Raw genomic sequence first — 27,133 nt, 5'->3', positions numbered from 1 at the left:
ATAAGATAACATCCCCTTGACGTCCTCTAATGGTCCTCAACGATTGTTCCCTAAACGAAAATGTGTATGGTTCCCTCGACGTCCTGGGGATGTTCTGCAGGACGTTCCAAGAACATCCCGAGGACATTGCAGGACCTTTTCTAGACATCCTGGGGACGTAATTCAAGGCAAACGTAGCAGGGAAGTTGGGATAGCAATCATTTTAGCAAAGCTAGATGTGCTTTTGACGACCTTGAGTCGCCTTATATGGCCCTTATTATTATTGTTATTATTGTTGTTGTTTCTGTCGCTGTGACTTAATTCTACTAGACTTATACTATTTTATTTCTCTAAGCTAAAAGATAGACATATTCAGGATAAAATGTGGTGATATTTATAATTTAATAAATAATTAATAATAAAATAAAAAGTTCAAAGTTGGATTTCTTCTTTCACGTCCTCTTCCTCCTCTTCCGATTCTTCCTCCTCCTCGTTCACTGGCGGACGTGTCAGCATCTGCATAAAGAGGAGGACAACACCTTTATTCAGAATTCACTTTAAAGGTTAGAATAAAAAACTAGATTATAGAGAGAAGACTGTGAAGTGTATTTACTTGTATCAAAAGCAAATATTTAAGCAGTGGGCTACGTTGATACATAGGCTATGGTTGTTTCTCGAATCGAGTACTATACGGAGTACATTTCAATACAGTGCGTAGTGCGCCATACGCACTTACATCTTTAGTGTGTTCCGTTGCGGATTAGGGTTGTCTCCAGTGAAATACTTACGACAGCAACTAGCGAGCAAACTTCAGTTAGCGAGAAAAGCTAAGTTGGAAATGTCATCAGTCCAACAAGTAATTTCCATTAGGACTACGTTACACTCATTTATTGTGTTTTTTTATTTATTTATTGTTGAATGTGTTGAGAAGCGTACCTGCCCACATGCTGGCCCACGGTGTGGGGCATGTTTTAAAGTGACTGCTATGCAGTCCTCCACACACCTGACTTTAATTTCCGGGTAGGCCTTATAACATGCCCCTGTAAGATTGGCAACAGTAGAAAAGGATTGATTAGGCTGAGTGAAAACACTGATGGGTTTATGTTAATATCACTTACTGCATTCTTACTTATTATTGCCTGATTAATGGGCAGGGCCTGAAACGGCCGTTTCCCCTTTCTGCCCTTGTAGCTAAATTGACCCCACAGTCCATTGCTGCCGAGTCTTCGCAACATTCGCCTCACTCCGTCTCCGAGGCTCACCCCAGCCTGCAGACTCAAGTACTGAATCTGTAAAAATCAAAAGATCCGTCATGAGAATGCCATATCAGGAAAGAAGTCTGTGGAATTGTGGAATTAATCATTCTCACAATCTTTTTTTTGTATGGAGCATCTGCCTGGAGTCTGTGGCATAGCTCTTCCAACTCCTCCAGGGTCTCCAGTGGCTGCTCCAAAATGTCTTCCAGTTCTTCGGCTACTGGCCTGTTGCCCTGGGCCTCCAGGAGGTTCACCATCCTGTTGAGGGTGCTGTTGAAGCCCTCCTGCATCACGTCCAGCTTCAACATCATCCTCTTCTCAAACGCATCAAACATCTTAATGACCTCTGTGTGAATTCATTAAAATGTGGTGTAAAAATGAATGTCAAACCATTCAATCTTCAAACAGACACTTACTTAAGCATGAGAGTGAGACTTGGGCTATCGGCATGAGGCCAGACATTATCCTTGATATTTGAAAGTGGCAATGCCCTCATGTACTAATGTTGTTGTGATGCATTTAAAAAATACAATATGTTGTTGAAGGTCTACTTTTACTGTATCTGTAGTTATAATTACACACATTTCAAGCTATTTTTTTCCATCCCCTCACTTGGCATTCTTTTTCACGACCTGGCCCTCATATCAAACTAATTAGCCTAAATAATCCTGCACATTTACCTTCTCGTTGTAGCGTTGTGCTTACACCTGCCATGGGTTCTGATTCTACAGCTGTAAAGACAGAAAAAATACATGACCAACATTAATTTAAAATAACTTCCCGCAACTGAGAATTAACTTCAAACAGTGATGTAATGCAATTATTCCTCTGCCATTCCTGGATGTCCAGGGGCAGCCAGGGACTTTAAATCACAGACAGAAAGGAGCTAAATATTTTGAAGTCATATGTAGACATATTCTCCAGTCTTATACTGACATTGGGGAGCCCTGGGTAGAGCGTCAAGTGCATCGTGAGTGACACCAAAACACATTGCCTGCCTTGATGACATTGTGTCAAATTTATGAGCTGGAAAAAGCTGAAAGACAACAAACATATCTAAATTAATTGTAATGACACAAGAGAGTTGCACAGAAACAACATGCAAATTTTAACTGCAGACTTAAGAAAAGTTGATGTCTATATGAAGCTCATTTGTATCTTGATTAATAGCTGCATATTCCCAACAATAATTCAGAAACAAAGTAATGATTGACTATTAAATGGCTGGTGAATGTGACCATTTATCTGTCAGTGGCTACTAGATGATTGCATTGTCAAATGTTAATTTGGAACACGTAGCATTTTAGTTATTGTGTTGTTGAGTTATAAAGCGGAAATGCACTTATGGTACTAATTTTACCCCCGCTAAATGTACAAGAACCCCTGTTTATTTCCTGTGTTGCTCTAACGGTTTTGAGCCATGTCAGATACCGATAGTCTGATGGTATTGTGAGATTAAAGTAGTAAACAACTCTTAATGTAAGTTTCTACTTTGAGATTACTTTTTAGTAGTTCTAAATAATTGACGAGATATTACTCCACATCAACATGGATAGAGGGGAAGAGAATCTAACTGGTTATGAGCCCAGGCGCCAACGTTTCTGGAGGGAGATGCAGACCAGGCAACCTTGAAGGAAGTTTTTGAGTGCCAGGGGAGTTTCAGTTTGGCAGGGGCTTTGCACAGTAATTTTCCCACTCACCGCCATATCATCCAGTTATTCAACATAATAAATTAGCTATGAAGAAAATGATACAATCATATACTTGACAATAATTCCTTTAATGAAGAGATCTTTAGAGTTTGCATCATAAAGCACTTTTTTAAAGCTCATATTAAAGTATCTACCCTTTCTATCTATCTACTTGCAGTGACCCTTGCTCTTGACTCTCTTGCCGACTTGGCCTTTTTGAGCAAATCATCACTGAAGCCTTCCATGTGACAGAAAGTCCCCTTTGCAGCCATGCTCACCTTTCTTGTCACCAAGGCTTTTTTATGTCAGTGCTCAGCCTGGCTCTATATTGGGACTTGATTTTGTTAACGAAACTGAAAATCGTCATCTGACGTCATGATTCTTTTCTACAAGGCTGGTCTGTTGACTGGCTGCAACAGTAGGAACTATTTGTCTGTAGTCGAACATCCTACAGAGCGATTCAAAGTTAGAGCAAGGACGTTAACGTACTGCAGCTAAATTAGCCTACTCCATCAGTTATTCAACCAGTAGTCGTCTCGTCACGAGGCTTATCACATAGTATGCTAGCTACAACGGCTAACTGTTTATACACATTTATCTTATAAGGATGTACTCCTTGAAATTGTTATGTTAACATTACGGTCACATTTATGTGCTTGATTATTACTCCCCCACTTCCCATTGTAGGCCTACCTCAGCAATGCAGCGTTACGCATCGGTCGATAATCTGAAGTCAGTTACTTAACGTTAACTTTAGCAAAAATGTAGCCTCATAGCATAGCTAGTTATCGACACTTCTAATGTACTCACCTTAAAAGAGAAGTTTCGCGATCCGGAAACATAAAGCACCAAACGTAGACTTGCTACAAACGTCAACAATGTTACGTCCTGGTGACGTCCGATAGCGAACGTTATTGGGGGGGACCAATCGGTGACGTCCGGGGGACGTCCCTTGTTTGCTGGGAGCATCACAGTTTTTCTCCATTGCTTTGACTATATGATTCAGCTCAACTACATAGATCACCTTCGAAAGGTCTCTTAACTCACCCAAAACAGTAAACTTAAGCTTCAAAACCAAATAATTTTCTCATATAAATAGTCAGTGCCCCCAAAATGAAAAGTTCCTTCTCGATTGCTGTGGCTCATCTCTCGAAAATAAAAAGGACATTATCATAGCTTTAAATACATTTGCCCAAATAAGATAGATGGTTTAGCAAAACACTATGCATGGCACACCTGCAAAAGGTCATATCTCTCCCAAAACATCAGTCAAAACTAATTCCTTTTCTCATACAAATAGTCAGTGACCCCAAAATGAAAAGTCCCTTTGGCATTGTTTAAACCCTGCAGGTCAAAACATTTAGATGTTTTGTCGGTATGGCAGTGGACCATAGAAATATCCCTCATGTGCATATTTCAATCTTGGCTAAGTCCTTTCTCACTGAATGGTTACTGTAGATGTTTTCTTTCCATAATACTATGTGTATCAAACAGAAAAAAAAAGATTAATTCAAGAGGAGCCGACAAGGTTTCACATCACATACTATATTGCACTCATACTGCCATGGAAACTGTTACAGTAACTGTTACAGTAATTGCCAAACAGAAACAGAAAATGTGTACAGCACAGTATACTGTCAAACAATAAGCACATCAAAACTAAAATGATGTATAGCCTACTTTACTGTAACAACACATACAGTAGGAAAGTAAAGCAAAGCTGGAGTTGAGTTTTCATCCTTACTCTCCTGCTCATCCTCGCGCTCATGTCTGTCGTGCCATAGATTTTCATCAACATCACATCTGATGTTCTCCCTTGCTATGCAACGGGGGAAGAATTGGCGTGCATGCTGCACTGATCTGCTGTGACATCGACACAAGCAGCATCCATTGCCTGGAAAAGGGACCTCTGGTTTAGAGCCCGATACTCATAGACTCTCCACCTCCTTGCAGAAAAAAACTCCTCGATAAGATTGAGCTATGGGGAGTAAGGTGATAAGAGCACCATCAGCATCATTGGATGGGCAGCAAACCACGCCCTGATGAGCGGGCCTTGGTGGAAGCTAACATTGTCCCACACAATGACAAATGTAGGCAAGTGAGGCCCTACCAAACCCCCCTCTTGTAGAGTCCAAGAACACACCAGGAGCTTCTGGGTGTTGTATGGGCCAAGACTGGGAATGTGAGTGACTACACCATTCTCTGAAACGTTATACTACTGGATAGGACCTGTCAGCTAACTAAACTTACTGTGTGATCGGTGATCGGATGTGTTAATCTCCCCCTTGATTAGTAAAGTTCTAGTTGCACCTGAAAACAGTGGCGGTTCTAGACCATTTTTACTAGGGGGGCCAAGGAGGGGCCAGGGTCAAGCCAGGGGGGCACATAAAAAAACCGCAACATATGATATTTAAAGATTATAAACTTCTATTACTTTAAAAACATATAAACATGTATAACTTAACTTAACATTATAAGAATGAGTGCAGGTGCAAGAGAGGTAAGGCCATAAAAAATGAAAATGAAAAATACAGTACCTGTAGGGTGCAAATACAGAGCATTGTGAAACGTTCTCTCAACTTTTGACACTGTGTGGGCGGGAACCAAGGGCGTAGGTTTGCATAGGGTTGGTAGGGACTAGTCACGACCAAAGTTTGGGAAAGACAAAAAAGTCCCTACCAATATTTTGTTAATTTGAGAAAAAAAAATATTTTACACAATATATTTGCAAACTCATTCGTATTATTATCAATACAATGTTCGTCGCCCAGAAGAGTTAGAAATACATTTCTAAGTTTTCCAATGCGCCCTCGAGCCTGTGAGAGAAGATGCTGTCATTTAATTGGCTGAAGTGGCAGAGTCAGAAACACTACGTGAATCCTGAAAGAGTGCTGTTAGTAGTCTGGTACGGTAAGCTACTAAATTCGCCAGGAAATAATAACGCCTGATATCAGTATTTCGTTTGGTCTCAGCATTGATATTTTGACCCTTTTGTGCTCTGAAAAGCCACCTAAAAAGAAAAGAGATGCCAGAAGTTTTTTTTCCACCCATAGAGCTATCAAAAAGCCCAGGTCGCTGTTAGTTAGCTAGTCGGAAAACTACCCACATTTCGAAGCTGCTTACCCTAAATCGCCACCCATTGTACAATGGAAACATGTTATGAAAGTTGTCTGTGTGTAGGGCATGTAACTTTAGCTTGCATTACATCTCGTCTTGTTGAAGCCAGAAGGATAAGCTACCCTACCCTGTATAGACAATTTTACCCATGAATGTAATAACTGGCTATTTTGAGAATACATGTTATACTTGAAGGTAGTAAAAAGGTGCAATAAATTGGGATGCCCAAATGTATGTAGCATATAATTCATGAATACATTATTTCATTGCACTGCAACCCAGATGATGTGGGCTTAGTACAGCTCCATAAAACCTTAACCATTTACCTACATATAACAAATTAATTTCAGAACAAACAAATGCACTGCATGTACTTATCATTAGGTCATTTTGTTCATTAAGGCAATATTTTGAAATGCATTCAGGAAACTAAGAAATTCAGTGCAGATGTAGTGCAGGTTGAGGAAGAATCAGCTGGACCATCAGGGCTTGAGATGAGGTCTTACTCATGTTTGGGATATCCAAAAAGGACAACAACAACATGTGATGTCAAGAAATGTGGAGAACGTTTAGTTTTTTTATTTAAACTAAGGGTTTATTATTCTTATTATGTTTAAATCAGTTCCAAGTTCCACAAGTTAGTACACAAATGTTAATATATTCTAATAAAGTTTGCCTGTTAAATATAGCATCAACTACATTTTTTAATTTATGGTGGGGGTGGGGGGGTCTGCCGGGCAGTGTCCCTACCAATGCTGAGACCAAACCTACGCCCTTGGCGGGAACCAAAGCAAGAGTGGCTCTTCTCTGATTGGTCCTGATTTGACAGCAGGAGAGTCTCATATTCACGACAACCGTTTACCAAAACTCCGTTAAGTAGCTACATCTGTCTTTGTATGAACCGACCCGAAGTAACGGTACCCATAACACCTATTGTTATTAAATACTAGTGGTGATTGTGGCATTTGACCCACGATCACTTGATTAATTACAGGAAAAAGAGTCAGTTCTCATGACAGTTGATGTTATCTGCCCCTCATGTTATTAAATGTTATTGTAGCTGCTAGCTAGTCTACTGCTGATCTAAGATTCCTGCGCTAGCAAGAAGCCTTTGCTTGCTAACTGTTGTAGCTAGCAGTGTTGAAAGCAGTGAAAACACCCTGATCATGAGATATCTTAAATTAATTACACTGAAGTCAACTTTGAAAACTCAGCAGCAAGAGCTAGCAATCAAAGGCTTCTTGCTAGCGCAGGAATCTAAAGCAAGCGATAGCTAGACATGTTACCTACTGGCAGATAACAGCCACTATGTCACGAGAACTCACTCTTTTTTATCCTGGAATTAATTAAGTGATTTTGAAAGACTGTGTATGACCCACACAAATTCTTGTGGTTGTGAAAACAAATTTGTTCAGTTCGTCTATGACAATGTATAACATCTGGGAAATTCAACAGGCATAGGATATTTCCATCGTTTGGTTCTTGAAAAAAACGCTGTGGTTATTTTTTCCATCTTCTCTGCCTTCATGTGGCAGAAAAATCACCAGCTCAGCCGGTAGACAGTTGTATATGATCACCATTGTTACCACTACAGGCACAGGCAGACTACCAGCTCCTGTTAAGAACCAGCGATCCATTAGTAATGAAACGGAGCGAGCCAAACATTTAAATCGTAGCTCCTCTTTCCAAAAAGCACCACACATGGCATACTACAGTGATAGGGTGCGCCGCTTTAATTTACCCGTGTAGAACGTTGTGTCGCACTAGTACCGCTTTTGGCGCTCGTTGTAAAATCATAATAAATTCATATTTTGTTTTATTTGGTCAGCACAGGGTGGCCGCAGGGGTGGCCAGGGACATGTCTACGGGGGCATGGGCCACCCCAGGCCTCCCTGTAGAACCGCCACTGAGCAGGAACCCCTGCCGTCACCGATAAAATATTTGCAAGCCAAACTGCACACCACACCTGTGCTGGGAGAGGGGAGCGAGTGCACTACCTTCACCAGGAGAGGGTGGATAGCCACCCACAACGAGCTACACCGTGTAGACTAAATGCCGGAAGAGGGAGGCAGGAACCGCTGCCCTCACCGACCAATATTCTCAACCAACAATTACAAACCACACCTGTGCTGGGAGCGGGGAGCGAGAGCACTACCCTCAACAGGAGAGGGGGATGGCCACCCTCAATGGGTTGAAACAACAGTATAATACTGGGCTTTCCCACAATATTGCAGGGAGAACCTTTTTTTTTATGAATCTGACTCAATTCAATTGAGGATTTGATTTAGTGCCAGGGCGCCGGAGGCGGGATGCGAAACCGGGTCGCTGGCGTGAACCCTGATCGCTGGCGTGAACCCTGATCGCTGGCGTGGTAAACCAGCGGCTTTCAAGTGGGCTAACGCATCTCTGAAGAAAAGTTAACTGTAGTGACGTAGGCGTTCACCATGCAGTAATTCAGCTAGCTGAATTGCAATTGCGTTTCCTCTGAGCACTGGAAGAAGCGAAAGCGCGTCCTTCCAGCGGCTAAGGGTGTGGAACAACCACTATGACAATTAATCTTTTTTTTAGCCACAAAAAGCAATCTACTGCCAACTCCACCGCTAGACTGGGCCAGTGGGGGTAGCGTAACAATCGCAATAACACAACAGTGTAGTATGGACGGTGGGAGAGGGGGCTGACAAGCAAGCCTTCACCAATTACCAAACAGACCAGCGATTTGAAAATGACATTTAATGATGATCCATTTTCACATTAGAGCGCCTGAGGCGGAATGCGAACCCTGGTCGCTTGCGTAGTAACCGGCGACTTACCCAGTGGGCTAACCAGCAAGCTCAATGGGTTACCTACATATCGTAGGTATTCATTATACGCAAGTAATCCCCCTAGGGAATTGTAACTGCGTTTCTATGAGCGCTGGTAAGGAGCGAACTACAACACCATAGTAATCGCAACACAATGTATGGTGGGAGAGGTGGCGAACACGCCGCTGTCGCCACGATTAATACAGATAATTCCCCTAGGGAATTGTTACTGCGCTAGTAACGTAGTAACCGTAAGACACAGAAATTAATGGTGGGAGAGGGGGCGGAAACGCGGCCGTCACCACGATTAATACATTAACTCCCCTAGGGAATTGCTACGCTAGTAGCGTGGTAACCGCAATACAATAAATGGTGGGAGAGGGGTGAAGCAGCCTTCACCACGAACACAAATAACTCCCCTAGGGAATTGTTACGCTAGTAGCGTGGTAACCGCAATACAGTAAAAGGTGGGAGAGGGCGAATGCAGCCGTCACCACGCTTAACACAAACATAACTCGCCTAGGGAATTGTTACGCTGGTAACGTAGTAATCGCAACAGAATCAATGGTGGGAGAGGGGCGAAAAACGCAGCCGTCACCAGATCTTAACACAGTCATTCCCCTAGGGAATTACCACGATTACCAACTTCTTGCGGCAACAGCTGGCTAAGCAACGTAACTGGCTGTCTAGTGGTGGGAAGGGCGAAGACGCTACTTGACCACAAACAGAGTAATTACGGCCTCGCAACCTACAGGCACGCGCAGGCGATGCCGATATTTGTAACCAGCGATAATAAGAGAAACCCAGGGTACTTATCCCACAGTCGGTGCGGCCTCTGGAGGGTGAGAAAGTTCACGGCTCCGACAGTGTCGCGAGGCCAACAGGACAGGATTAAGCACCCAACTTTTTAGCTTCCTTAGCTTCTTAACGAACTCCAAACCTGCGTAGCGAGAAGATGAAAAGGGAACAGTTTCCCTGACCCCACCGGAAGATAAAGACTATCCGGGGGTCATCGGGGTCACGTTGTGACAATGTTGGTAATATTCCTCGACCTGCGCGTGCGCGAGATGGATCATTCAGTGCTTGAAAGCTCCGTCTAGCGGTCAGTAAGGATGAAATAGAACTGTAAGTAGGAAGAGCCAGCCTGAAGTAAAATAAATTGGTTAAGGTTTGGTTAAAGCAAGCAAATACCACTGTCGAGCAATCCCTTTACAGTTTTTCTCCGTTGATAACACTGAAAAAATGGAACTTATGGCACAATGACCACAATCTGTACCTCATGTGCCAACTCCCTAAACCAATTCTGCTAAACTACAGTTTCAATTGTTAGCCACACTTTCTTCAAAACACAACACACAATTCTCTGCTTTAGACACAGATTTCAATTGTTAACCACACTTTCTTCAAAACACTAAACACCATGCTCTCTACTTTGCACACTTCATCAATACCAACACCTCCATTTCCAATTGATCGCCTTATCAGGAGCATAGTATTCTTGTATTTAGAGTATTTTACATTGTACTGTATTTGTAAAATTATAAACAAATACAAAGTGCAACCATTGATAACCAAGACATGTTCCTAAACATCAATACAGTGAGCCTAGCCACAGTGGACCATGTTATAAGGCAGAACACCTTGAGAATGAAGCAGGTGTACAGGGTGCCTTTTGACAGAAATTCAAATAGTCAAACAATTATGCTATGACTATGTAAGTCATATACATTTCCACAACTGTACTGTATTGTGATCCAATCCAATGTTATTTTACTGTAAGATGTTCAGGGGCGGACTGGGGGGGAAAAGTGGCCCGGGAGTTACTGTCAGACCGGCCCACTCAATACACGGCGCGCTAAGTACACGCCGCACTGCCCACTCACGCTGCGTTGCCCAGTCAAAGCATTGCGCGTATTGACCAGTCAGTGACCTACTGGGAAAAATACGTACCCATACACTTAACATTATTTTGGATGATTACAAAGAAATTACATCATATATGTTTGTTTTTAATAGTATCAGATGGTTATCTATCTATAAATCCAGGAATCTCTGTGTGTCTGTCAGTCTAGGGCGTATCTCCCTGACGGTAATTACGTTAGTTATGAGATTTCGCATGTAGCTTACGCATGTCATGAACCTGTGCGTCCTTGATTTTATTAGATTTCGCATGTAGCTTACGCATGTCATGTCATGAACCTGTGCATCCTTGATTTTGAAGATTTTTGAAATCATAGTTTGCGAGATATTTGTATTTTACCGTTTCCCGTAGGCACTAATGGGTTATCGTTTCCCGTAGCACCGAAATGACGTCACAAATGACGTCACAAACAATATTAGCGGTATTAAAACTATCCTGCCTTCACTCAAAGTTCAGAATAGCGTTGGATACCATAAGGAGGTCCGCATTCAAATTCTTCTTGGTAAACAGATCCAGACTTTTGCTCAGGTAATCTTAAGACAGTGATTGATTTTATCTATTCGTTTATATAAGCTTCTTTATATTCAGTTTCAAAGTAATGTCTTGAGTTGTACAGTCATCTAACAGACAGGGAATAGTAATCCATCAAAATATTCATATTGTTTATTAGTATAGCGTATTTTTACAGTAGCCTACATTTCTGCACTTATTTGACTTACAACGGGGCGGACCTGCGCGACGTGAATGATGTTATAGTCATAGAACAGTCGTGTGGTTAGCCTAGAGCGTATACCACTGACCATGCGTTCATTCATCTACTGACGCAATGAGAGAGGTTTTCCGATGTATTAGTATTAGTTAATGTATATGTTGTAATTCGTGTGTATTTTGTTTTCTCATTATTGCAATATTATAAACCTCAGTCTGCGTTTGCCCTGGCTGGGAGAGGCTGTCATTCCGAAGATACTGTGTGTGATTGCCTTTGCTCTGTGTTCATTAAACCTGTCAGAGTGTATGAATAAACGGCTGGGTGCCAATCAAATCACAACGCAAGAGTGGAGTACTACACCGCTATTAATGGTAGCTTATATTGATAAGCCTCGGAGGCTTTCAGATTGTCCATTGCTTTCCCATCTGTTGCTATGGAGTCCACAAAAATATGCGCAAATCTCGCTGTAAATTATGTTGGGCCACGTCGTCATGTTATCCTCCAACTGTGTTACCATTGTAAGGACATTATTAGCTTACGATCTGTCTGAGAGTGGGCTGTCAAAGCTAGCATCATCGAAGTCATACAGTAGCCTACAGTACATACATTCAATAAAATGAACCTACATTTGAGTCCAACTGCATGACCATTCTTACCCACACTTACCCTTACAATAAAGAAGTGATCCTATTTCAACCATAACTTCATTTTAAATAATTTCTTTCTTTATGACATTTAGTTTATAGTTTAGACAGCAACTTTGACATCTATATTCAACTGCATCCACTACATAATCTCAAACTTTATTTGTTGGTATATCTCCAAAAAGGCTATACAACATTAAAACATTTATTATTGAAAAGGAAACATGCATCACAAGAATACTGTAACCTGTACCCAGGGCTGTAGTTGAGGGTAAACGCAAGTAAACGAAGTTTACGCACCTCTGGAATTTTGGAAATAGCGTTTACGCACCTATAAATAGCGTTTATCCACCTCTAATTGGCGTTTACGCAGCTCAAAGTTTTCCGGGCCTTGTATTCTTCCGTTGGAATAATCCGAAATAAACTTGTGTCATTTTAAAACACCTAATACTACGTTTCATATGGTTGAACATATAAACGCTGTAGTCTGAATCATTTTCTACTACTGTATTATGGTCTGTGACCCTCCAATCAGTGCCTTGTGGCTGCAGCGGCGACACCAATCAGTATCCGGGAAGGTATAAACACATACAAGTTGTGTATTAGTCCGCCTGCCTACCTGTTATTAGGAAAAGATTACCGGTAATTAGCCATGGATATCAGGCGATTGAAGTGCTCCCACTCCCACAGATGCCCGCAAAAAGCCTCAAGTTCAAAGTAAGTCTGAAGAAGATTAATTCACGTTTTTAGACGTTGTTTTGGTTCGCACAACATCGCATTAAGACAGGGACAAACGCTATTAATAACGTGCTTTCAAATACGATGATGCAGGTAACAAGCCAGCCTTCCCGGTTCCATCTAAATAGGCCTAATTAAACGTAAATTCTTTCAGCAATTGAAAATGCTGGAGTAATTATCCTCACGCATATAGCGGCAGATAAGGCTAATTCATTGAGAAATTGTAGACAGATTATGTGCAAGTCAGTTAAGATAGCTAAGTGAAATGTTTTAGCTTAGCTATCCCTGTAAGCAAAATTACGTCCCCTCGACGTCCTGTAATGGTCTCTCTGAACGTTCTAAAAACGTAAATGTGTATGGTTCCCTTGACAACTCAAGGACGTTTTGCACGACGTTCCAAGACCGTCCTGAGGACGTTGCGGTGACAACTGGGAAACGTTTTCTATAGGTCCTGGGGACGTTATACAGGACGTTGCAAGCACCTCCCGAGGGCATTGTGGTTACGTCTGGGGAACGTGTTTCTATAGGTCCTGGGGACGTTCTGCAGGAAGTTGCAAGAACGTCCTGAGGGCATTGTGGTGACTTCTGGGAAACGTGTTTTAGACGCATAGACATATATATGTCTATGTTTTAGATGTCCTGGGGACGTTATTCAAGGACGCACCGCGGACGTAGCAGGCACGACCGTTTTTGCTGAGCTAAATGAAGAAAATAAAATAATAATAGATCGCTGAGCCGTCATTTTGCTTACAGGGCGCACACACACACAAGTTCAAGTTTATTTATATTATACATTTCATATGATATGCATAGACACACACACAGACACACACGGTTACAAACTTCATTGCAGGCATGGGAATTGAACTGTAAACCTTCCTATTACTAGACCTCTTCTCTAACCACTGTACTAACACTGTCTGATTACTATTGTGTCACTTTAACACGTTTATCACAGTGTGAGACAGCCAACAAACTTAGTCATTTTTTTCCTGAGGGTTTGAGGAAAAGCATATTGTAGCGATCTCAGTCACTACGCATTGAGGGTTTTCCTTAATGATTCCTTTTTTAATTAACATCCATGGCAGGTCACGGACGTGCGGGCAGGGAGGCAGAATAACTAGCCAAACTAAGAATGATGAAATAAAATAAATAGGAATGCTTCTCTACTGATCTGTGCTATAAATGTAATGTCTGCATGATTCCAATACAATGCATACATAGGAAGGTGTATCAAGTGTCTAGCTTTAACATTTTAGCTTTCCGCAGGCCTTCAAAGATGCTGCAACAGAACGTATACTAGAGCTTACCGGTCAAATTGTCTGATTGGAATTTCTTAAAAATCCCGTCTCTCAAACACAATCTGGATTTGACAACAATCCTATTATTTAGGCCTATAGCCTAAAGCAAACGTGCACTGCCCTTATTATGTTTTAAAGGAACAGGCTAATCTGCCGTTAGAAAGTTATTTAACAACACTCTCAACACTCAACACTGCATTTTAAATAAAGCGCAAACCCTCGGTTTCAAACGAGGAGCGGACTGAGTGACAAGGATCCAACATGGCCAAGCAGACTAGTCTTAAAAGCTTTTTTTCAGAGGCCAAACACAATTGATGAGGGTAAACCTTTTGACGAGGATGAACCTGTAATACCTGTAGTGTTGAGTCTGAATTGTATGATACTGTCTATGCGTGAGCGCCCCGAAGTTCGAGCCGAGAGTCAGAGATTTGGAAAAATTATAGCTCGCACTCGCATCATATTGAAAATTGGAGCTGTGAATTTAGTTCAACATTTTAAATTATGGACAATGAACTGAATTAGTTCATGTAGAAAGTGAACTTTCCAAACACTGAATAGCCTACCTGAAGCCCTAGATGTTCGAACAGCTTCACCAGAGAAAAAAGCCGAAATGTCGGGCGTTTCTGTCTTTATGGAGTGACAAGTTCTCTTGGCTAAGGTGCGAGGTAATTGACAGTAAAATGTTCTTTTAGCACTGCGAAAAGGCGACGCAAAGGATTCACAAGAGGGTCGTATAATTTAAGAATCTCTTCTCTCATTGAACAGAGCAATGACCATGTTGCAGCGCTCATTTTAACGCCACAGCAGGTTGAGATTAAAGGCCACTTATTGACGCTCATCAGACATTAATGTTTTTGTTTCCCATTGTAAACTAAGGAAAATAAACATGTTGCTTTCTAAACTACCTGATTATGTTATAATTTAAGCTACGCAGGCCGTCAGTTTTCTTCAATAGGAGCAGAAATAGATATTTGCCCGGCTTATCATTAAAATGTCGGGCAAATGAAAAAAAAAATTCTCTAGCGGAACCTCAGAGAGGACCATCAGAGGACGTCAAGGGGACGTTTTGGAAGGACTGAATGCGAACGTCCCGCAGAGGACCACAGGTAAAGGTTACGGGGACGTTTGTGAAGGACGTCCTGGGGACGTATGCTGAGAGACCAAATAAGAACATTCCCTAAAAGTCTGTTTTAAGGCTCATGCGAACGTCCCGCAGTGGACCACAGGTAAAGGTAATGGGGACGTTTTTGAAGGACGTCCTGGGGACGTATGCTGAGAGACCAAATAAGAACATTCCCTAAAAGTCCGTTTTAAGGCTCATGTGAATGTCGCGCAGAGGACCTGCAGGTATAGGTTATGGGGACGTTTTTAAATGACGTCCTGGGGACGTGTGCTGAGTGACCAAATTATAACGTTCCTGAATAGTCCGTTTTAAGGCTCATGCGAACGTCACGCAGAGGACCTGCAGGTAAAGGTTACGGGGACGTTTTTAAATGACGTCCTGGGGACGTGTGCTGAGTGACCAAATTATAACGTTCCTTAATAGTCCGTTTTAAGGCTCATGCGAACGTCACGCAGAGGACCTGCAGGTAAAGGTTACGGGGACGTTTTTAAATGACGTCCTGGGGAGGTGTGCTGACAGACCAAATTATGAGGTTCCCTAAAAGTCCGATTTAAGACTCATGCGAACGTCACAGTAGGACCAAACGTAGACGTGCTACGAACGTCAAAAACGTTCTGGTAACGTCCTCTAGCGAACGTTGTGGCGGGGACCAATTGGGGACGATTGGGGACCTTGCGAATGTCCTGTTAACGTCCTGGGGACGTTCCCTGTTTGCGGGGTATAGAATCTTCCATTTTTGCGGTCAAGGTCAAATATATTAGTTTTTTACTTTCATGATGACACGTCCGTGCTCTCGCATAGAAACGTGAGCAGGGAGCAAAGCTGTTGATTCACTGAATAGGCCTATATGCTTAATCAATGCGTTATTTGAAGTCATGAAAGGTGTAGAGTAGCCTGTAAACGAAATACACTGGAAACATGGATTATTTGAAAACAAGTCAGTTCTCAATGTGAAAAAAAAACATGCTGTAAATGCTATTTATGAAGACATAGGCAGTACCTATTCCTTTAACTTATGTTGTCAGTGTTATTGACAGGCTCCTTAGCTGGTGTTCTCAGCCCCACAACTCTTAAATTAAACATATTCTTTCAGGCAATGATGCAGAGAGCACAGGGAGAGGAGAAACATCAGGAGGTCAAATAGAGAGAGGAGAAAGAGTGAGAGGGCTGGTGAGAGAACAAAATCATGGCAGTGGAGAACCAAAGAGTGGAATAGAGGAAAGGGGAGAAAATGACAAAAGACCAACAGAGAAGGAAAAAACAGAGAAAGGGGAGACAGAGAAAGATGAAATAGAGGGAGGAGATGAAAAAACAGGTAGGAAGAAAGGAGTAAGAGAAGAAACAGGGACAGGAGAGATGGAGAATGGATAATCTGAATTAGAATCTGAAGTAGAGGGAGATACAGAGAAAGAAGAATCTGAGGCTGAAGACAGTCTGAGAGGAGAAAAAGAGAGCAGATGCCACCCACATATCTGGACAGAAAAGCAACATACTTTTCTTTATTGTTACTTGAAATCTAATAATCTTAAAACTACAAACACATTTATTCATTGTCATTAATTGTATATAACTTTAACTGATAACATGATGCAATATAGCGAGGACAGCATTACAGAGTGCCAGCGCTTTGTGTTGCGTTGCTCTGCATCGCGTCGAGGTCTGTACGATCACAAAATTCATAGTTTACCCACCTCAAATTTTACCACTACAGCACTGCCTGTACCTATGTGGAGTGCAAATATATATAAAAAAAAGCTATTACACTACCCAACAGCTACACCTACGTCTGCTAACACTTCAGAATGCATAATTCCTACGGGCACTGCACTAGTACGTATAACTACAAAGCCTATTGGTTAGTACACTCAAAGTGTATTAGATAAATATACCTGAAATTAGTGCTGTCAAACTGTTAAAATATTTAAACACAATTAATCGCAATTATTTTTTATCTATTATAAATGTCCCTTCATTTATTTTTTTTTATCCATATTTTTTTTTTCATAGTAATGCTCTTATCAACATGGAAAAGTGGATTGGCTTGCTTTATGCAAATGTTTTATTTGATTGAAAAACAACATTGCCAAACAGGGCTGTACAAAATAAAATTCTAAAGTGCACAGTCTCAGGAAGAGCTTGACAGAGGCAGCGACGAGTTGTGCCTCATCTGCAATCCCTCACAAACTGGGTTGAGCGCATGCGTAGAACTGGGGGCCGCTCCGTGTTATTGCTAGGGCTGACTGCACCGTCACTACGGTTGCGTGCCCTGGCGGGGCGTGTTGCGTGTATGTATGCAAATCCAAATTTAAGAATCCTCTACCTCAATCCTAGGGTTAGCCCGTCCCTGAAGATGTTTCACAACAGAACAATTGTCAATATTGTCTTGAGCAAGAACAGGATTCAGCATAGTTTTTTTGTTCTTTTTTCTTTTAAATTTGTCTTTCTTTTTTTGTTGACTGTACTGGCCTCTATCCTGTTGTTTGTTCTGTGCAAATCATCTTCACATGCAGTTGTGTGCTATGATGTAAAGGCTACAGTACTTTTGAAAAAAAAAAAAAAAAAATCACTATTGTTAAGACCTAAAAAGCAAAAATTCGGCACAATCTGCACAACCTTCACGTCATGTATCAAACACGGCAATATATGGGCAATATTGGCAATGGGCAATATTCAAGACTCCCTTATCTGCATTAGACTCTGATTTTCCTTGTGAACACTCTAATGTCAATTACACATCACGTTGTTGTCAAAACACTGTACACAAAGTTCTGTTGTTGCACACACTTCTCAAGTAAAATCTTAAAGCATCAGCCTGCAAAACACAAATAGTAAAAACTCTAAACTTTCAGGTCTTTTGACTAATTTGCAGTGAGGACTGCACCATAAAAGTGTCTTGAGCCTCTGTTTTGTTTGGTAAACTATTGAAAACTTTGAAAAGATCAACAACCAGAGAAGGAGAGGGGTAAGAGTGAGAGGAGGAGGAAGAGGAGGACAAGAAGGAGGAGGAGTAGGATGTTGAGGAGTAGGAGGACAGAGAGAAGGAAGAGGAGGACAAGGAGAAGGAAGAGGAGGACAAGGAGGAGGAAGAGAATGAGGACAAGGTGAAGAAGGAGGATGAGGAGGAGAAAGAAGAAGGAGAATGGTCATCTCTAATGAGATTTGGGCCGCTGTGGTAGACCATGTTTTCATGGATTTTCATTAGAACCTTCAGGATGGAGAACAAGTACGAAATCTGTTTGCCTTGTGTACTGTAATACTGCTCAATAGAATATAGTGTGCTCACAGTATTTGTATTTTGCAGGACTGAAAAAGAACCACACTGTGCAGGAAGAAAACACACTTTCAATATTTTTTGAAAGCAAAGTAGCATTTTCCAGGAGATATAAAGGGTTTTGCATTTTTTGTTAGTTGTTTTGGGATTTGTGTTTAGAGTTTTGAGAAAACGAGGCATGATTTCAAAAAATGTGTGTAAGCAATTCAGAAATTTTGTATACAATATTATGTCAATACAATCTAGTGTTTGGTGGAACAGGAGACTGAAATTGTAAATATGGTTTGTGAGAACAACGGTATTGCTGTTTTATGTTTGACTATGAAAAATGTAGGCCCACACTGATACATTTTACAAAAGGAGAAATGGCTCAATGAGTCATTGTCATTCATAGGCTATGGTGTGTTTCGATGATTGTGTTTCAATTTTGCGCTTCTGTGTGCTGTAAATGCTTGGTAGTGTGCAGCAAATGCTTAGTTGTGTGTACTAAATGAATGTATGTGTGTGTGTTTTGAAAATATGGCTGTGTGTACCAAATGAAAACACGAGTTCCATTTTGTGAACAGTTAAGAGATTTGATAGCAAAGAGTCATCTTGCAAAGGGAGTGTCAGGTTTAACATTTTGTGTGTGAGGTTTTCAGTTTTCTGTGTGCAGTTTTGAGAAAGCCGTTATTGTTTTGAAAAACGGATTTTAGCAATAGTGAAAAACTGTATTTAAGTTGTATATTTGTGTGGTTTAATATTTGAGTCAAAACATTATACAGTTACAATAATTTACAACAGGAGAAAGCGTACAGTAACAATAGAGATGAAAAGGCATAAAGCTCCTGATAAGGCCTTCATACTAGTGTTTTCCCATTTTGTAGTAGTGTTTTCCATTGAGCACATCATTGTTCAATCAATGCTTAGAATGTCTTCTCAAATAATGGTCTGTGTTTGTCATCTGAAAACAAAATACCCTTTTGAGATGACCTAATAGTGTTTTGAAACCAAAGTAGCCTTTTGCAGGAGATATAAAGTGTTTTGCATTTTGTGTGAGTGGTTCAGAGCTAAGAGAAACCAAGGCATGCTTTAAAAAAATCAGTTTTAGCAACTGAGAAAAACTGTAAACTGAAGGTGTCAGACGAGATTACAATGTAGTAAAATGGAAATATCGCTACAGGTTCTGGACAGTGTTCGCTGGGAGCGTTTTAAAAAGGATTAAACCATAATATTTCTTCTGTTGTTAAAACAGTTAAATTCATTAACACATAATTGTAAGGCTTGTGAGCTCTGAAAGAAGGTTTCATGGTTTGTGATAAGCGCATTCAAATGTCCCCTGTCAGAGAATGTCCCAAAGATTATATCCAAAATCCTTGGTAGTAAGTTCCTTATCGCAGAAACTGCGACATGACAACGGGACTTGACCAAGTGTCATGGACCAAATCGAAGAACTTATTCATACACGCCTATAGGCAGGGAGACGTGCGTCACGCTCTGGCCCCGCCCCCACCGGAGCCCATAAATACCACAGCGCACGTCTCCATCTTCCTTTTTCAAAATCTTCGCATAAGATTTGGACTTCCGAGAAAAATTACTCAACGCTTATTACTGGTCATATAACCTTGTTTCTACTTCTTTCCAAAAATATTTAATACTCGATACGAGCTGGTGAGTTTCAGGTTATTTAACCTTTCACTACCTCAAGAGTGCTACAAGTACGACTTGCTTTTAGAAAATCAAGTTCACTGTCTGCAACGTGTTAGACTGGCTAGTCTCTGATTAGCCTGCTAGCTTGGTTTGCTAATCTCGTGTTGGTGATAGTGTGCTTAACATTTATTTTTTCTTGACGAAATGTCGTGAAAGGCATACCCGGTGTGTGGGCCGGGCGGGGCTGCCTGTCCTCTTTTGCCTCGCCTGCCCTCTTGGTCTGCCCAGACCCTGAGACTGTGGAACTACCCTCCGGTTTTTCTGTTATCTCCGGTGGGCAGTACGATTTCGGGCTGGAGACGGAGAGTCTGGTCGACTACTCTGATGCCTCATGCGAGGAGGAGGAGGAGGAGGAGGAGGAGGATGGGGAAATGGATGTGGCGCTACCACAAGCTAGCTCGCCCCCGGTCAAAGCCAAGATGCTGGGTCAGCAGCTCCACGGGGTGGCAATGAGAGCGGCTCACGCTCTAGATCTTCCTCTCCCTCCTCTGCCCAAGGGGCTGACACCCCTACTGGACGGGATGTATTATGGTGGCCCTCCGGTGGTAGCTCAGTGCACCCTCCCCGTCTTTGAGGAGGTGCACGAGGAGGTCCAAGCTACGTGTCCCCTGTCCCAGGCTTCGGTTGCTACATGAATGTAGACAAGGCTGAGGAGTTCGGCTACCTCTCCTTTCCACCGGTTGAGGAGGCGGTTGCGGGCTACCTGGCACCTCCCTCCCCCACGATGTGCCTCGGTCAGGGACCCCAATTGCCCACTAGGGTGGCCAGGCATTAGGCGGCGCTGGCAGAAAAAGCCTACTTTACGGCCGGGCAGGCGGCGTCACTACCTTTGTTTTACAAAGCGGAGGTGGACCTGTTTGCCAACAGAGAGAACACCTGTTGCCCCCTGTGGTTCTCGCTCTGAGCCACCAGTGGCCGAACATGCGTCTGTATGCATTTTCCCCGATCCCGCTTCTCCCACCGCTGTTAGGCAGGATAGCGGTCGAGGGCAGGGAATTGTTGTTAGTGGCCCCCCACTTGCCCAGTCACCCGTGGTTGGCGGATCTAATCAGAATTTACTGTGCAGACATCATGGGAACTACCTCTGAGGAGGGATCTCCTAACGCAGGCGCACAGGTCGATCTGGCATCCCCAGCCAGAGCTGTGGCGGCTCAGAGTTTGGCACCTGAAAGGCATAAGCTCCTAGATTCAGGTTTGTCTGACTCAGTAGTGGCAACGATACAGATTGCGCGGGGCAGCTTCGACCAGGTCTCTATATACGTTAAAGTGGCGCAGGTTCGAGAGGTGTGTTGAGCGTCAACAGGATCCTATCAACTGCGCACTGGGCATCATTGTGGAATTTCTCCAGCAGTTATTTGATGAGGGGAAGGCTGCTTCCACTCTCAAGGTCTACCAGGCAGCCATCTCAGCCTGCCATTCAGGAATTAATAATAAATCCCCGGGCTGTCACCCATTAGCGTCACGCTTCATGGCAGGTGTGAGACGTCTGATACCGTCATGGGATTTACTGATTGTATTACGTGCCCTGACAGGGCCTCCATTCGAGCCCCTAGAGACAGCGGATATAAAATATGTTTCATTGAAAACGGCGCTGTTATTGGCACTGGTATCAGCAAAACGCGTTAGTGACATGCAAGCCCTGTCTGTCAGTCCATCGTGCCTTCAGTTCTCGATAGCTGGGGACAGGGTAGTGATGAGACAGAATGCTGCATACATACCTAAGGTGGTAACAACCCCGTTCCGCAATTAGGTGATTGAGCTGGCAGTGTTCTAGCCTCCCCTGTTTGCGTCAGCAGAGGAGGAGCGCTTGAATACATTGTGTCCAGTGCGCGCTCTTCGTGGTTACGTAGAGCGCACCAAAATGTTCCGACGGTCAGATCAGCTGTTTGTGTGCTTCGGGGCGCAAGCAAAAGGCAGACCTCTATCTAAACCCAGCCTATCCCATTGGATAGTGGAGGCTATAGTGTTGTCTTATACAAGTTTGCCTCTTGACCCCCAAGGCAGCAAGCTGGAGCTCTCGCCACACTTTCATCAGGTTCTGTATGTTAGATGTGACGCAGCCTAGTTTAATGCTGTACCGCCAGAGCCTGAGAATGATTAGAATGGGATATTTGTTCATCGGTTCTACGTGGTAGAATGCATGAACAAGGTACTAAACGTAAGAATGTATAATTAAACATAGGTTCATCTGCCTCGGCTTGTCACGACGCAACGAATCGACCAAGGGGTGACTCTATGGACAAGGGGATAGTGGTTCCCTTCACATACTATGTGCACGGTGAAGTGCTAGTAAGTGTTCACAAACACCAACAAGGCCCTATGAACGTTCACCACCAGCTGCTGTATGAACCTCTGTGAGGGCAAAGCATAATAAAGTTGGGGTGATATGGCAATCACTGTATTTACACGCGCTAATAGAAACTGTCCCTTTGTTATATCGCAGTTTCTGCGATAAGGAACGTAACCTTGGTTCCTTAAGCAGGGAACAAAGATATAACAATAGTTGCGTGATACAGTGTTTTCTTTTTTTGGGTGGGTGTTTCAACGCTCAGATTTTGATCCAAGGAAGATGGAGACGTGCGCTGCAGTATTTATGGGCTCCGGTGGGGGCGGGGCCAGGGCGCGACGCACGTCTCCCTGCCTATCAACGTGAATTACTGTAATAAGTTCTTCGATTTGGTCCATGACACTAGGTCAAGTCCCTAGTTATATCTTTGTTCCGTGCTTAAGGAACCGAGGTTACGTAAGTAACCGAGACATTTTGTTTATTGCTCGAGTGTTTTTGCCATCCATACACCAGCCATTTTTGCCGTCAAAATAGCCAGTTAGTAAATAGACACCTAAATAGGTAACGTTAGCTTAGTATGTAAATAGCTAATGTTTCAGGTAACTGGTCTACTACTGTACATTGTTGTAGGCTTCACTGTTCCTTCTATGCTCACTTATATACACCTGGATAAAAAGCTTGATGACATCAGTGCAAATAAAACTGGTAACACTAGCTCAAAATTCAACGTATACAATTAAAATTACCTTCAAGATGAGACAGAAAGAGAGAGGCATGCCGAAAGCTGTGGACAGGCAGGGGAGACAAATATGATCAAAGGAGAATGGGAATGTGAACTATAATGCAGTTTAATAGAGCACATAGACAGTAAATGTAAGTACCCAGCTCAATACGTAGCTGTAGTGCTAAGTAGGGCACTACAGGTAATTGCATCTTGTGTGAATGACTGTTTTCAGTTGCTTTATGTTTCATGAAAACCTGGTGTTGTCCACCCCTGTGTCTTGTGTAATCTGATTAGGAGTTACCATGTAACCGCAGTCAATGATTTATTGATGAAAAGATGCCATTAATTCAACACCGACAGTCTAACAGGGATACAGAGAGAGACCTAAGCAGAGATAGATCAGTGATTTAGATCAGCGCATGGAAGAGCTTGGTACCTGCCCATACTAGCCCAATACCTGCTTCACTGAGACTCAACAGACACAAACAGGCTTCAAGGCGCCATGACAACAAAGAGGGCAACTTCCACCAGTTACCCAAGTACAAGGCCAGAGGTTCATGAAGAATCTCTAAAGCCTCTCTGACAGTATGGACCCCAACCAAGCAATCTGTCCTCACCTTATATGAATCTGTTCTTCCAGCCTGTAAAAGGAAGTGGCCTTCATGACAGCTTTTTGAGGGGCGATACCATTCTCAGCATCATTCTGGCAGAAGGTGTTATGGATGTCTTGGAGGAACTGAACATTGCAGCATAGAAGCAAAATGACACTAGGCAGGGTGTCCGCGGGGTCTTAAAAAGTCTTAAAAAGTCTAAAATTACACATTTTCCATTTTAGGCCTAAAAAAGTCTAAAATATAGCGATTTTTTGCACTGTATGTCTAAAATTGAGTTTGAGTAATTTAAGACCTACGTTTCAATGCAAAAATATATTTTTTTACGTCCTTTTCCACGCCGTTCTGTTTTTTCTTTTCCTGTAATGGGCACAGTTATGGTCCGTGTAGTTCTACATGACATGTTGCTGTTAGTGGAACGTAATAAGAAAACTACGGATGTGAAACGGAAATGTAGTCTCGTCACTTGCAGTAGCAAGTATTTTGATTCCCTGTGTGCGAGCAAGGCGGGAAGTTATGAAGTAAAAGACGACCTAATGGCAGAAGAAGATGGGGAAATGCAAACTCAATGATAACTCTCGCGACCGGAATTTTCGGACTGGTTGAAACGCGTTCCCAACGACAGTGAGGCTTACTGCATTCTCTGCAAAAGAACTCTAAAACTCGGGACCCTGGGCATTAAGGCACTGGAATCGCACACAAAGTCAAGTAAGCACCAGGACTCGGCAAATGCGCCGCGAAATTCGCATGGTATAGCCCAGTTTTGTTCTGCAGCTAGCAGAAATAATACCTCTACCGGTAGTACTAGTTCTAGTGCTGCGTCCAGCATTTGCGATCAATAGGCTAGGTGCACGAAATACTCAGTGTGGGCAGTTTGTTTCCTGTTTAGCCAGGTGTATTTGAACCTGCCGCTATTCTGAATGTAATTAGCGTCTACACGGACCTGGTTAGGTGTTGCACCTAGTGAATCAGCATTACGATAAAGAAGGACTTGTAGACACTAATTACATTCAGAATAGTGGCAGGTTCAAACACACCTGGCTAAACAGGAAACAAACAGCCCACACTAAGTATTTCGTGCACCTAGCCTATTGGGCTCAGTTGGCAGAGCAAGAAGAGGGCAAGGCTGGCAGCAAAATGGCAGAGCTCCTCTCAAAATCCAATGCTCTGAGGAGGGCTGCTAAAGACAAACTGTAACAGCTTAAGGTTCTGGAGGATGAAATTGCCACCAAAAGTGCACAGCTTAGAAGCATGTAAAATAATGGATGTATATATGTTTGTTTCATTGACAATAAATGTCAATTGACCGCAGTCTGGCTTTGTTATTTCTTTTTTTGATACTCCGTAAAGGTCTTAAATTGAACCCATGATGGTCTAAAAAAGGTCTAAAATTGCACTTGTTAAAACCTGCAGACACCCTGACTAGGGCTGCTGGCTGCTGTAGAGCATGTGACTAGAGCCATCCAGAGTAAATGATCTGAAGAACACTTTGACTGAGTACTCTAAAGCATGTCATGTTGTAGCATCTCCGAACCTGCAGCCCATCAAGATTCCTCATGTATGGATACCTCTGAAGCGCTTCACTGGTCCACCCACATCACATAGTCATTCTACTGCCAAACAGTTCTACAGAATGCAGTACTCTAGTAGCTTGGACACTGCTATGGTGCAGTGCACTGAGTGTTGTGGTGCAGTGCTGAGTGTTGTGGTGCAGTGCACTGAGGGCCTGATTTACTAACAGGATTGCGCCCATTTCTTGCGTAAAATAGCGGTCGTAAACATAAAACGGTATTTACTAAGGGGGGCATTTGAGTAGAGTCCAGATTAACGCTTTGAGGGTGTCTACCTGCCAACAGGTGGGATGGCACGGAGACGTGGGTGGTAACGTAGGCGTGAAGCGCACTTTAATGGGAGGAGTGCGCCTAATGATGCATTGCGTGGTATTTACTAAACTGCCTGGCGAGCGCACGTATATGATTTGCGCGCTAATTCTCCGCCTCATAAAAGCACATCTTAACCAAGAAGTGCATTTCCATTGAGTCTGATAACGTTCATATGGCAGCAGTGATAAGAGCAAGGCGAAGAAAGAAGACAGAGACAGCGCACAGAAATCATTTTTTCAACTCGTATAACGCATTTTCAGTTAAGCGAACCACAAATCATTAGACGGTACAGGTTAACCAGCCACGCAATACTTCAATTACTGAACCAGATCAGAGACGACATCGAACCCTCCAACCTCACATTCCATTCAATCAGTTGGTAAACTCTGGACAACATTGCAAATATTAGCATTGGATCATTTCAAACAGTTATAGCATCAGCAGTTGGTATATCTCAGCCTTCACTCAGCCAAATATTCACACAGGTACTCGACGCATTGCTAGGCGCACTGGTCAATACATTTCCCCACTGCCACAGCTGAAATTAGAGACATCAAACAGGACTTTTTTTGAAATCGCAAACTTTCCGAACGTAATATGAACCATTGATTGCACCCACGTCCATATATATTGTAGTGAACCCATGTCCCTTGTAGAAATTATTAATCTCGCCATGTACACATCTATATTGTTATAATAGGCAGTTTATGCATTAATGCCACCAATAGCATATTCTTTATAATCGTGTTCTTTTAAACATCTCGCTGTAGGTGATGGCGGGCAGAACAACAAAATAGCAGCGCACACATTGAATCAGGTTCAGTGATTGAGCGAACATGAACCAATATATCTATCTCCACTTTGCTGCACCTTCATTTTCTCTTCCTAAATAAATACCACAGAAAATGCGCAAAACACTTTGCGTTAATGTGCGAACGCAGATTAAGCAGCGGTCGCATGTTAGTAAATGTCCTCCATCATCTACGATGATATCCACATACAGAGCCTAAATTAAGCCTAGAGGTCGAAGTTGAAATTGGCTGGGTATTGCCTTACAATTATTGCCTATCTCCACCGAGAAATCCAAAAAATACAAGAACAAAACATAACACGATCGATTATGTGGCATGTTCCAGATCTCGGCATAAACTATAAACGTCATTAACATTCACAACTCCTGTGAATCCACAATAAAGAAATCGAAAGTTTGGTCTATGTTAATTTGCTCCTTTATCTCTAGTTACCCTCAGATAAAGTACATAAACTATTAGCTTAAAATGTAGCCTTTGAAGAGAATAGCCTGTGGCCAACGATTTACTCTGTCATCGTCGTCGTTGTTGACGTCCTTGACTGTTCATCACTAATTTAACTTATCTTAACTATGCTCC

At 42.5% G+C, this 27,133-nt stretch overlaps 1 protein-coding gene across 1 annotated transcript; it reads right to left on the bottom strand.

Moving 5' to 3' along the window:
• Nucleotides 1–362: 362 nt before the first annotated feature.
• Nucleotides 363–3,816, bottom strand: LOC308378181 (uncharacterized protein). The gene is made up of 7 exons (XM_080855032.1): nt 3,737–3,816; nt 2,172–2,271; nt 1,916–1,966; nt 1,349–1,581; nt 1,109–1,268; nt 916–1,019; nt 363–495 (listed from the first exon to the last, which is right to left on the bottom strand). Exons 2-7 carry the CDS (start codon nt 2,242–2,244, stop codon nt 412–414), a joined length of 705 nt encoding a protein of 234 aa, XP_080711158.1. The 5' UTR covers nt 2,245–2,271; nt 3,737–3,816; the 3' UTR covers nt 363–411.
• Nucleotides 3,817–27,133: the final 23,317 nt, after the last annotated feature.

The sequence above is a fragment of the Sprattus sprattus genome (assembly GCF_963457725.1).
Source record: "Sprattus sprattus genome assembly, chromosome: 17".
Taxonomy (NCBI): domain Eukaryota; kingdom Metazoa; phylum Chordata; class Actinopteri; order Clupeiformes; family Clupeidae; genus Sprattus; species Sprattus sprattus.
The sequence above is the reverse complement of the archived record's forward strand: the minus strand, read 5'-3'. Positions and strand labels throughout refer to the sequence as shown.